General features: G+C 33.4%; 2 protein-coding genes and 1 pseudogene across 2 annotated transcripts in view; 1 reads left to right on the top strand and 2 right to left on the bottom strand.

Annotated features, from left to right (window-relative positions):
* The window catches only part of LOC114513858 (NKG2-A/NKG2-B type II integral membrane protein-like), a 260653-nt gene that overhangs the window by 228544 nt on the left and 18537 nt on the right, over window positions 1-13572 (bottom strand).
* On the top strand, window positions 3375-4099 carry LOC114513859 (annotated as a pseudogene).
* Window positions 8004-11003, bottom strand: LOC114513589 (NKG2-A/NKG2-B type II integral membrane protein-like). The gene is made up of 4 exons (XM_028532922.2): window positions 10817-11003; window positions 10352-10444; window positions 8361-8512; window positions 8004-8060 (listed from the first exon to the last, which is right to left on the bottom strand). The coding sequence occupies exons 1-4, from the start codon at window positions 11001-11003 to the stop codon at window positions 8004-8006; spliced, it is 489 nt and encodes a 162-aa protein (XP_028388723.2).

Here is a 13572-nt window from a genome sequence, read left to right as displayed (position 1 = left end):
TCTGTACCAAGAGTTAACCAATCAGACACAAGCTTATTATGTGAAATGATCAAGAAGATTAAACTCTATTAATGACCCGTATATTTATTGTTGAAGGAAGTGCTTTCACACAGGATGGATATTGTTGTGTTGGTTGTTGTCATTTTTTACTTTGACAATCTAAGGGAAAAGAGGTCAGTGTCCCTGACTGAACAGTCAGGTATTGCATTTTTTAAAGATTCTTACAGCATTTCTGATCGAAATAGCTGAGAAAGGCTGTTGTGGTGTCACAGTGCTTGTTTTCAACTCTCCTTTGTTCATGAAGCTCTTGGAATTAAATCATTGGGTGGAATACAGCATTAAGGTTACCCATATGATCACCTAAGGATTACATCCTTTGCAGTATCATGTTCATGAAATGAAAAGAAAGACACAGCAACTTCCAATTATAGTGTCCTACCAAAAGTATTCAGCAAAGACCCCTTTAACTCTCTACCTCTAACCACTGACATGGTCTGCTTCTGACACCCTACCATGGACATTGTCATGACTCGATTATCTAACTTCATCAAAAGATCACATTCTGAGAGATCACATTAACAAAACTTTTGTTACTTTATATTGTTATAACTGTTCTGTTTTATTATTTATTATTGTTAATAGTCTTAATGTGCATAATTTATAAATTACACTTTATCGTAGATGTGTATGTGTAGAAAAAATATAGTACACAACTGGGTTCAGTACTTTTCATGGATTCAGGCATCTCCTGGGAGTCTTGTAATGTACACCCTGCAGACACTGGGGTATCTCACAGCAGGGTTAGCGATAGTCATGTTGTACTTACATCATTATACTTATTTAATTTAGAGCTGAACTTTGACTTTTTGACCACCTTCTTTTAATCCATTGTCTGCCCAAATCCCCACCTTTGGAACCACTAGTCTCATCTCTTTTCATATGACCTGTTTTTGTTCTCATTTTTTATTTTACATATGAGATCATACAGGATTTTTTTTACTATACCTTTATAGTATAGCTTGAAATCAGGAAGTGTGATACCCCTGCTTTGTTCTTTTTTCCCCAGATGTATTTGATTATTCATAGCCTTTTGTAGTTTTATATATGTAGGATTGGTTTTTTCCCACTTCTCTTCGTCTGTGGATCTTGATAGGGATTGCATTGAACGTATAGATGGATTTTGGTAGTATTGGCAATTTAACACTATTAATTCTTCCAATACATGAACATGGAATACCTTTGATTTATCTGTGTCTTCAATTTCTTTCATCAATATCTTGTCATTTTCTGCATAGAGATCTTTCATATCCTTACTTAAATGCATTCTCAGTATATTACTGTTCTTGAGTCTATTGGAAATGGTATTGATTGCTTTACTTCTCCGGCAGAAATTTTGTCATTAATGTATACAATACTACTGCTTTTGTTGCAATATGTACCTTCTAGGCCCAATATTTTGAGTTTTTATCATGGTAAATGTTGAATTTTTGTCAAATGCTTTTCTGCATTTATGGTGATAATCATATAATTCATTTCTTTCATTCTGTTAATGTGATGTATCACATTAATTAATTTGTGTTAAACCATCTTTGCATCCCAGGCATAATTCCCATTAGATCATGGTGAATGATCTATTAATGTGCTGCTAACTTTGGTTTGTTAGCATTTGAAAGAGAATTTTTGCTTTTAAATTTACCTGGATATTATCTTGTAGTTTTCTATTCAAGTAATGCCCTTCTGTGGTTTTAGTCACTGGGAGAAAGGACTTTTCCTGGTTTCATGCTGTTTTCTCTCCTGTGACTCCAGTGCTGTGGCTGACATCTGCATGCACGCAGGAAGTTCTTGTGGTATTCACCCTCCAGCAAGTTTCTGGGACTAGTCACAGCCAGAGCTCCCCTTCTCCAGCCTGGGTCTGCTGACACTTTGTCAGAGAGGTCATCTTACTCACCAGTCACAGTGTGAGATCCATCCTCACCCACATCAGCCTGCTGACTGGGAATTGCTCTCTCCTAGAGCCGTCCAGTGAATGTGTCTGCCATAGAGTTTTCTTTAGTGAGATGAGCCTGAACCCATTGCTGAGAGGATAGCCTTCGGTCATATATGATTCTACCTTTTTGTAATCTTCTTTAATTAACCCTTTGGCCCATTTTGTAATTTTCTTCTACCCATCTCTGTAGGCTATCCCCCTAAAACACTTAATAATTCCTTAAATCATCCCTGATTTCTCTGTCCTGACTCAACTGTCTTACTCACCTTGTTATCCTGATATTTTCAGTCCTCATTTTCAACATTCAAAGGTTGGGGAAAATTATATTTAAGATGTGTCTACAATTATTCATGTTATTTTAGACTTAGAAATAACAGTGGTTGATATTACAATCCATAATTTATACTTGATGTATTTTAATTAATAAAAGATTTAAAAATGTTTAATATGCTGGACATATATTTTTAAAGGTGAACATGTAGATATTAAAACAATTGTATAATAACAAGGATGAAACATTAGATAAAGTATGGACTTTAAGTGACTACAATGTGTCAGTACAGACTCACTGTAAGTAACAAACGTCCCACTCTGCTGAGTGATGGTGATAATGGGGATGGTCTTCATGGAGGGGAACATGGGAAATGTCAGTACCTTCCTTGTATTTTTGTGGTGAAACTAAAACTGGTCTCAAAATAATTCCTAAAACTTAGTTTTACAAAAATAATTGTAATATTCTTGAAGAAACTAGAAATGTGTTCTTTAGGGATGGTGAAAGGTAACATTATACCAAATTTAGGTGAGCTAATATGACTGGTGCTTACAAATATATGCTTTGTTTTCTAGACAGGATTCAGAATAGAAGTTGTGTGTGACATAACTCCAATATACACAATTCTTGTCCAACCCAGAAGTTTTTGCAAACCTGAAATGCAGAGATAATAAATCATTAATCTGAGTATACATAACTAAATATTTAAATAAACAAATATTTATAGTATTATTTGCACAGTCAATTTGAATATTTCTTAAAATTGTTCTAAAAACACTTAAATATTTCTTCTCATTTTTGTTTACCCATTGCCTTTTGTTTCTAAGATTAATTCCTGATTTGCAAGCATGAGGGAATAATATATATGAGTTCTAAAGAAACTTACAGTTCAGAAGAGAGACTTGTGCCAATTGTCCACACCCAAGAATTAGTATTATTTCTCTGAGACAGTCCAGTCCATGGGTATTTTTTGAAAATCTTCAAAAAATTCTATGATAAAAGAAATTTTATGAGAAATTGCATAAAATTAATTTGTATTTGTAAAAACAAAAAAGCTTTCTCACAGTTAGAGGAGGAGGTGACAGATAAGTAAACTGCACAGCCCTCCAACATCCGATGACTTTAGTGAATAAGCAATCAACCGCATCCTGCCACCCAGGATTTCTTGGTCACCCCACCCAGCTGTCCAAGCATATCCAACACCCAAAGATCACACAACATTGTGTGAAAAAATTAAGGACTCTGAATCAATGTGGAACACCTCAAGAATCACCTCATTTGAGGTAAGAGCTGCAGCAGAACTAATAATATTCTAAACAACTGGCCAAAGAAACAAGTAAGTACATGAAACAGTCCATGTCTCCTCTTACCACCCTCAGTGAACTGCATGAAAGAAAAAATACAGGTTACTTCTCAGTGGTTGAATTCGCAACATCACTGACCAACTCCCCAAAGGTGAGCTGCTGAGAAAGAGAAGGAGTGTTTTGCATGAGTGGGGAGCCTGAGCCAGAGCATTTGGTGGAATTCCTGAGGAGAGCTCAAAAGAAACAAATCTTGTGTTCTGGAAAAGCCAAATTCACCCTAAAGGTCAGGTGCAGGATGAGGGAATTACAGAGGATGACCTCCACCTTATTCATGAGACAGCCTTCTCTTAGGCAACTGGAAGCTGATATTATGGATATTAATAAACTTTTCAAAAGTCTGGGAATGATAATTCATGAATAAAGAGGTGTGATTGCATAGAAGCCAAAGTTGGAAATGCAGGGGTGCATGTGCAAGAAGCCAACCAGCACCCATCAAGGGCGGCAGAATATCAGAAAGAGAACCACGCGTGTTTGTGAAATGCAAGAGAATTTTAATAAAAGTACAAATCTACAACTGTGCTGCCATGGGAGACTAAACAAAAGTCTAAACCTTTATGTTTTATTTTATTTATTTGTTAAAGTTTCAATTTATTTATTTTTACAGAGAGAGGAAGAGAGGGTGAAAGAAAGGGAATCACTGATTGGTTGCCTCTCCTATGCTGGATCCTGGACTGATCCTGGAGCAACACAGGCAGGTGCCCTGACTGGGAATCAAACCAGTGACATTTACCTTTAGGGAACAATGTCCAACACATTGAGCCACACCAGTCAGGGCAACCTTTATATTTTAAATGACTATATTATGATTCTTTTGTCTCTGGCTTTTATTTGTATATTGAGAATTTGAATGAAAGTTTTGTTAATATTAAACATTGACAATGCTTTTAGACACTAATACATTGGCCATAGAAAAAATGTGAAATTATATTTTCAGAGAACTTATTTTGAAAAGCAACTTTTAAAAATTGTTTTTTCTTTACTGTTCGCATTCAATATTGTTTTCTACCTGTGTATACCTTGAGAAATGACCACCCCAATGGATCTGCGGCCCATCAGACACCATGCATATTTTTTAGAATATTCTTGACTATATTCTCCATGTTGTGCTTTGCATAGTCGTAACTGGTTTTATAAGTGGTAATTTACAAAAGAACTTTTTGATAAAAGTTTCAAAATGTATAAGCTATTAAGCTACTCTTAATTTTCATACATAGGTAACCATTTTTCACGATTTTTCATTAAAAAATTGATATATGACAACTCACTTTCCTTTTAAAATCGATGTTATTATTTGTTTTATTTATTACTTTATTTTTATTGATGAAAAAGAGAGAGAGAGAGCAATCAGTTAGTCCACTCGGTTTGGCATTCCTTAGGAGTTTCTTGTGTGTACATGATGGGGCACCAAGCAGCACCCTGCGTGTATTCAGATGATGCTCTAACCAGTAGACATACCAGACTGGGCCTATATCAATGTTGTTTTAACATTGTAATCATAATATGGAAAGAGAATTGTATAGGTTATAATTTGTATTTTATATAGCAGTTTGAAAAAGGCAATTTTGTATATGGCAAGCTATGAGACTTCAAATGGAATGAAATAAAATATTAAGTAACTAAATTGTATATTTGCAACCTAAATAAAGATGATTTCAAAAATGTAAAATGAAATACAATTAATTTTTTCTAGGTTAGAGTGATACAATTTATAATACAGATTTATATTTGGATACACTAAGAAAATGTATTGGCGTAATTAGCTGAACAGCAACCATTGCATTTCTACACCTCTGAAATTTGATCTGTAAAAATAACATAAGTATTTATTATGGGAAAAAGCAGCTAGAGATTCCAGTAAAAATAGAGCAAATTTGTAGTCTTCATGTCTAAGACTGCTCCCATGTCCCCCGCAATCCCCACCTCCGTTCATGAATAAGTGTAATTCTTACTGTTTGGGGAATGCTGAAACATCACTGTCATCCCCACGGGGGAAGTCTGATTACTTTGGAAGTGGTGGTTAAACTGCCCACTCCTTTTTCAGGTCAAAGTGCTGAACTCACTACATTAAAACTGAAGATGACCATCCTGTTTCTGGTCTGTGTCAGCCCACTGCCAGCTATAAACAGGAAGGTACAGTATATGAGAGCACAGTACAAGAGGTGATATTAACTCTCTACACCTACTTGGTTGGTGGGAAAAATATTTGCACTGTGTAGAAGAAACAAAGAAAATCTGGTAAAAAAAAAAATAAGCCAAAGTTGATTGGAGAACTGATTTTAAAATTGTGAGTACTCCCTTGCAAACACACACACACACACACACACACACAAAGTACATCAAGTAGTAGAGGGTGGAGCCATACTGACTTGAGGTATTTGAATACATTTTAAAAAATCATTGGTTGTCAGGTAAGCTATGCAGGCCCAAGGGGAATCCCAGTAATGAATCCTAAAAATAAAGTAATCACAAGAATTTTAAAAATTGAGTAAGTGCACTTCAAAAGACATGATTCTACAGTAATAGTTTACTGAAGTTAGAAAAGTATAAATCTAGTCAGAATGTAGGAGGATTCATGTTTATTATACTGTGTTATTGAAAATGTGGACTTACCCAAATTTTAAAACCATGCAATGAAACTAAAAATTATCTTCCATACTCGGGGGGATAAATCAGCCATACAAAATAACTTTCACTGGGATAAGATGTTGGATTTTTTATACAAATATTTAATACTAGTTAGTATCAATACCTAAACTGTATTTTAAAAATTATGTTCTCTCTATGGAAATAAGATGGCAGTGACAGAATGATTAAGGAAATAAAAACTATATCAATGAATCAAAATTATCAGTTGGAAAATCATTATCTACATTACAAAATTCAACACATTTACATAAATGTTGAGATGTAGAAGAAAGAATTGATGAAATGAAGATGGGGTGACAGAAATAATTAATCCCTGAAGGTAGAGAGAAAGAGATAGAAAAACTAATGGAACCTCGGACACCTTTATAGAACTTTATCAGTAAAAATGACTTATGTGTAATTGTTGTCCATGAACAAAAAGAAAGACAAAAGAAGACAGAAAAGCAATTTTTGAGACACAATGAATGATCATCTTCTTAAATTTTACATTAAAATATATAGACCCACATATATAAAGTTGTTTATGTAGAAAAGATAATCTGATCTAAATTATACCGCAACAACTAGGTAATGATGCAGGAAAGTGGGAACTACACCTCTACCACACAGCATCACAAACACAGCATCACAAAAATATACATTCTCAAAGTATTATAAACCTAAAACTAAAAGTCCCTCAAAAAAAGAAAAAAGATAAACATGAAGAATAATGCAGTAGATTATTTCCATGAACTTGGAGTAACTTGTGAAACATGTCCAAAATAATTACCAACATCCAAACACGATATTGGACGATGGTACTGTTAATAAATCCTGGTCACTAAAACATTCCAATATGAAATGAAAAATGTAATTAACTCAAAAATGTAAATGTAAATGTAAAATGTAAATGTAACTCAAGAAAGACATTTGTTTCTCACAAGTTCAAAAAGAGTCATATCTAAAATATAACTACTTCTAAGAATGAAAATAACAAGTAATATACAGTAGAAATGGTCAAGAGACATGAATGGGCACTTCTCATTCTCACAGTACAGAATCCATAAGGAATGGGGCTCTGAAACATATGTTCAATTGATCAGTATGAGGAAAATGCCCATTACAGTCATAATGATGCTTTTGTATAATGATCAGAGCTGATGGCATTAAAATTTCTGGCAGTACTGAGCTTTGGATCATGAAACTATTGGATGTATTGTGTATTTATACAACCAACTAGACAGTGCAGGGATAATTTACATACACATATATTTTTGATCCAGCAATTTCATTCTAATGCAAAAAGGCAGTACATTTTAATTATACAAATACACCATTAGAAAACCTATATTTACAATTTATTACTATACTATTATAAACATAACATTTATAGTATATCAATTTATATATTATATGCATTATTGTGTATAAATTATTTTAAATATGACATATTTGGAAAAAAGACATACTCAAAGATTTTTATTAAATAATCATTCATAGCAACCACATATTTAAAAATCTCTATTCTGAGCAGAATAGGTTAAAGAATGAGTGATATATACAATATAGCAGTGAGAATTAACAAACTTCAGGTACATTCAATAATATGGGTTAATTGAAAAACTATTATGTGGGATATAAGGGAGACATGTAAAGTACATAATGAATGATTCCCATTACATAAAATTCAAAATTAAGAAAGGTAATATATGATATAAAATCTCAGAACAGTGGTTAAGTGAGGAGAGAGGAGAAGTCACGAAAGAGTGCACAGGAGCGGGCTGGCAACACCTACTTCGTGACCAATTTCAGTCTGTAACACACACAATCACATCTATAATCTCCATGATGCATGGTAAAATTCAGTAGCAAAGTTTACTTCAGGGAAAAAAGCATTTATAGAAGCATGACTGTCTATGAAAATCAAGAACAGAAAATTATCAAATGCACATAAAAAGCGTAAAATATAAATCAAATATTATAGATTCAAACAATAAAATATTAACAATCTTTACAATAAATTACATATATATACAAAATATAAATGGATTCTATAGAAATATAAAATAAAATACTCTTTTAAATATAATTTTGGAAACATTAAAAATCTTACCATTTCTTCTTCATTATCTATATAGAGCAGGCTGGAGTTCCAAGAAGCACAGGCCATCAAACTCTCATTCCATGTTTTTTTTTCAGTGCTGATGTAATAGCAGTTGTCGGAATACATTAACCACTCTGGTGGGCATCGACCACAATGGTATGCTGAAGAAAGATTATGTATTGTTATCCAAGATCAATACAAATTATAAAATGAAAATTAACTTCAGTATTTACATAGGTATAGACAAATTAGTGCACAGTATATGTGCATACCTTTACAGACTGGCATATATAAATCATAATACTCTCATACACTCTCATACACATTTGCAGAGAAGAATCAGCCCCTCATTCCCTCATGTATGGGCCCATATTAAGCAAACACACAAACAAAAATATCCACTTTCTATATGTGCTGAATGTCAAAGAAAGAAACCGCATTTTTAGAGACCAAAATTATCTTTGAACCAATTGGCAACAATGAGTATGATGAATTAAATGAACATTTATTCATATTTTACATAAGAAATATAATCTTCTATATTCATTATTTATGTACATTTATACCTGGTATCATAGTTTATGTTTCCCCCTCCAAAAAAATAAAACCTATAAATTTTGACTGTGTTAGAGTCAAGGTAGTAGCTGTATGTATTAATATCGGAACATAGAAAATAATTAGGTACCTTTCTGGTTCCCTGTTGATTGGTTTCCTGTCTTGTTCCTTGTGTGGCTTGCTGTTAAAATAATATATAATTTATATTATGTACAAGAAAGAAGAATTATTCTACACCAGTATTACATTAGCTAGAAAAAGAAGTAATTATTATAAAAATGTAACGATGATCTATATAAATCATAACATTTTTGTTTCTTACTTTGAAATGTGGTATATTGTCCAGGATTATAATGGCCTGGAATAAAATTGATCTTACCAAGAAAAATTAATAAAAGTATGAGAATTTGGGAGGAAATATTTTGAAAGCCTTGAGAACCAAACTTCACCAACTCTTACACTATTTAGATTAATCAATATGAAGAATTTACTTGTATTTCTCAATAAGGTGCCCTAAAACATGCCTTGAATTATACCAAAGAATATCTATGGATATATGGGATATATAAGTATATATATATATATATATATATATATATATAAACTATGTTTTTGAAATTTTTATTTATTATTTATTTATTTACCATTGTTCAAATACAATTGTCTCCATTTTAACCCCACCTAGGCCCCCACCCAGGCCCCCACCCAACCATTCCCCCCTCCCACCCTCAAACTTAGTCCCTTTGGCTTTGTCTATGTGTCCTTTATACCTGTTCCTTGAAGGCCTTCCCCTGTTCTCCCCCATTATCCCTCTCCCCTCTCCCCTCTGGTTACTGTCAGTTTGTTCTTCAATTCAGTGTTTCTGGTTATATTTTACTTGCTTGTTTGTTTTATCCATTAGGTCCACTTATAGCTGAGATCATATGGTATTTGTCTTTCAAAACCTGGCTTATTTCACTTAGCAAAATGCTCTGCAGTTTCATCCATGCTGTCACAAAGGGTAGGAGCTCCTTCTTTCTCTCTGCTGCAGAGTATTCCATCATGTGAATGTACCACAGTTTCTTTATCCACTCATTTACTGGTGGCCTTAGGTTAGTTCAAAACTTGGCTATTGTAAATTGTATTGCTATGAACATTTGGGAAAAATATATTTGTCAATGGTATCTTGGACAAAGGTTGGATCTCCAAAGTATATAAAGAACTCACATGACTCCACTCCAGGAAACACACAAATCAATTAGAAAATGGGCAGAGGACTTAAATACACTACTTTTCTAAATAATGCAGTTATTTATACCTTGGAGAAATTCAGAATAACAACTTTTCACTTAGTCTAAAGGCATACTTTAAAATGAGAGTTCTATCCTGTCATAATATAAAGTGTTTGGAGGCACTGATGAACATAAAAGTGAAGATTTTCATATAATCTTAAAATATTTACTTACAGTGTATAACAGCCATTACCACAGTGCACATCAGGACCAGGCAGATGACCCCAAGGATCCCAGCAATGAGCTTCTCTGGAGGTGACTGGGATGCTGCAGGGAGGGAAATGGAAACACTGAGAAAGGAGGGATGGAGACACTTGTTTGGACAGTTTACACACAGAGAATCATGTACATGAACTTGGACCCCAAACCCATATCTACCACTATAATCTTCCTCTCAGAATGTACCAGTGCATTTTCACTATATATAATGCTCACAAGTTACTTGTCAAAGACTACAACTTACAACAATGTCTGAATAAAATTAGCCCTCAGCTTCCATCTGAGAATACCACCTTCCAACTTCAAGTCCTGATCCTTAAGATGAAAAAAATTGTGTGAGCTATCCCCTTCTCTTTCCCACATGTCTGCAACCAGCTGCACATCCAAGAACAGTTATACTGTATCTGCTGAATGTGTTACCTCTGCAGTGGTCATTCTTGTCACTCCCTCGAAGATCCTGAGAAGCATTTTGAAGATTTAATTCTGCGTAGGTTAGTTCCTGCTCAGTTCCTGGAATGGAGCCTTTAGTGCCCTCAGGTTTTATGTGCTGTCTCTTTGCATCCTTAACCAGATTCACTTCTGCGTAGGTTACTCTTTGGTCATTCATCTCTGCAGCTGAGCTGTGGCAGAGACTGTGCTGTGCAACATGTGTGCTTACGAATAAGTGACACACACACTGAAGAGATCCCTCACAGCGACACTGGGCGGGGTACGGGGTGAGTTTCGGGCTCATTTCCCAGTTGAAGAATCTAATGCTGTGCTGACAGATTTCTTACATCTTTAAACAAGTGCCTCAAGGTAGATACAATATTTAAGATATTCTACATTTCGCATTATTTGTTTGAGCAATAAAAAGCTATATGTTAGTGATGAATAAATTAATTTCATAAATAACATCCTTGTTTATTTAGTGTTCAATTCCACAGAAATATTTTAACACCATTAGAATGCTAGTATGAAAAATAAAATGAAATATTAGAAAAAAGAGACACAATATTTATGATAAATGGGAAGTTGAATAATGACTAAAGACTGAGTGTCCTTAAGATGGGACACTAATCATGTTGGCATATCTAGTAATTTTCTGAACTAAATTTTTATTTATTGACATACATTTATTCATTAAAGACAATGAGTTGTTATCAAATAATCTTCTGTTATGAATAAAAATGTTTCACATGATAAAAAGTCTTTGTCATGCTAAACTTATTCAAGACCTAAAAATATTGACAACAAATTGAAATTTTTTAAACACTTATGTTACACAAGAAATTGGCAACTAAGTTAAGGGCAAAGATATAAAAATATAAAATGTAAAATAAATGTGTAGATCATTTATATTAGAACACTGTTGTTTCCAACTTCCAGACAGTTCCCAAGCATGTGAAACTCAGGGCACCTTCAGTTGTGTGAGCCACAGTAATGAATCAGATGGTGTAATTTAATAATTCAGTCTATGGGCTCTGTGGCCAGTGAGTTTCAGAATTAATTCTGGCTTTGAAATTCGCAATGTATGAAGTTTACAAAGCGACTTAGTGTCTAGCAACATAGTTTACCAATATAAAGTGGGAATAAAAACATGTATACATAACACATGTAAAACATTTAATATTTCAACTTTTTAAGCTCTCCAAAATATTTTAGTTATCCTAATATCATTTGAACACAATTTTTATGTTATTTCTGATTCATACCACTTGAATGCTGTAGCTTAATTCATTAGGCAATGTGTCTATCAGTGTGGTATATTTCCCAGCAATAATGCTCAATTTTTAAATAGTCTTTTGATTATTTATAATTAAGATTCAATTAAATTTTTATTAGAGTACTTCATCCTGATTTTTATTGAAAGCCAAGTGCATTTATTTAATCTAATTAAGTGCATAAAATATGTTTGACCTCTGTAATTAATAAAATTTACTTTAAAAATGTCTTTTTACAGGCTGGGATAAATTTAAAATAATAAAAAATTATATGTATATTGTTTATAAAATCAAAAAATTGCTGTTTCCTTTCATATTCTTACAAGATTTTTACTTTAAATTATTTTGATTAACACACTCAATGATTCTTGTGTATTTATACTTGAGTAATTGTCCACCATTTGAATAGTTCATGATATCCTCCAACATATTTCATATTTCATTCTTGACTTTTTACTCTAATTTATTTAAATAAAATACCAATATTGTCTTTGATTTTATTGCATATTAATCATACCTCACTGATATCATATCTTATGTTGTAATCTCCCCCTGCATGAGATGGGCTAAGACAGAGACAGGAGAGGAGAGACACACACACATACCTTCTGAAGGCCAGAAAGTCCTGCATCCTGTAGTGGGAGACCAGCTGCCTCTTGTAAACAAACAATCTCTGTGGTCTTCACAGACTGACCTGTGAAGGCTCAGAGTGAGGCATGAGTGCAAAGAGCAGATTTGTCAATAATGTGTCACCCAACGTTTGAACAGGAAATTCTCACACTTTGGCTATTTTGAAGAGTGTGTATTTCATCACATACCTCCAGAATCTAGGACTCTTTGGGCTGTTAGTGTTCATTCAAGTTGTTTTTTGGCAAATGTATCCACAAATTGTTTTCTTACTCTGAAAGGTATTAGGGGAAAAGACTGGACCACCCATGCTGTGAACTTACAGACTTCATCACAGACTCTGAAATCTTAGGCCTTGTTAAGAATATCTTGTATGTGTAAATTCTACTCCTAGACAGGGTTATTTAGTTTTGGCTTTACATATTTCTCTTCCTTATATTCGCATTATGACATTTCTATTGCAATGGAAACAATTTTAAAATTATAATTCCATAAAGAATAGATATTTGATGATACTTGTCAGCATTATTCTGAAAAATCACTACATTTTCACTGTTATGGTACCTGTCTCAATCACTAATCCTATGCTTTTTTCTCAATTTCTTGCCTTAGTTCTTAAAATTCCTTCATTCATTTTATTTCTATTAATTGTTACTTAGATTTCCCTTGGTAAAGATAATATCTCTGTGCAGGATAAAACATTAAACAATATTGAACTGTATTACCATGACAGAGATTGAATTGTTATGTAACTACTAATTACATTTTTGTTGATTCATTCCCTAACCACTACTAATTGTCTGTAATTTAATTGGAATATTTGTTTTAAGTGACAAAAGCACAAAT

The sequence above is a fragment of the Phyllostomus discolor genome, chromosome 2 (genome assembly GCF_004126475.2).
Source record: "Phyllostomus discolor isolate MPI-MPIP mPhyDis1 chromosome 2, mPhyDis1.pri.v3, whole genome shotgun sequence".
NCBI lineage: Eukaryota > Metazoa > Chordata > Mammalia > Chiroptera > Phyllostomidae > Phyllostomus > Phyllostomus discolor.
This window is presented reverse-complemented; position numbering and strand designations above follow the sequence as displayed.

Bases quoted from the DNA above. Each gene is read 5' to 3' on its own strand.
- LOC114513589 (XM_028532922.2), bottom strand. From the start codon at position 11,003: ATGAATGACCAAAGAGTAACCTACGCAGAAGTGAATCTGGTTAAGGAT. The intron at 10,445-10,816 runs GTAACACATTCA...CCCTCCCTGCAG, and splicing joins CAAGAATGACCACTGCAGAG to CATCCCAGTCACCTCCAGAG. The intron at 8,061-8,360 runs GTAAGATTTTTA...TGTGTGTTACAG, and splicing joins TAGATAATGAAGAAGAAATG to ACTGAAATTGGTCACGAAGT.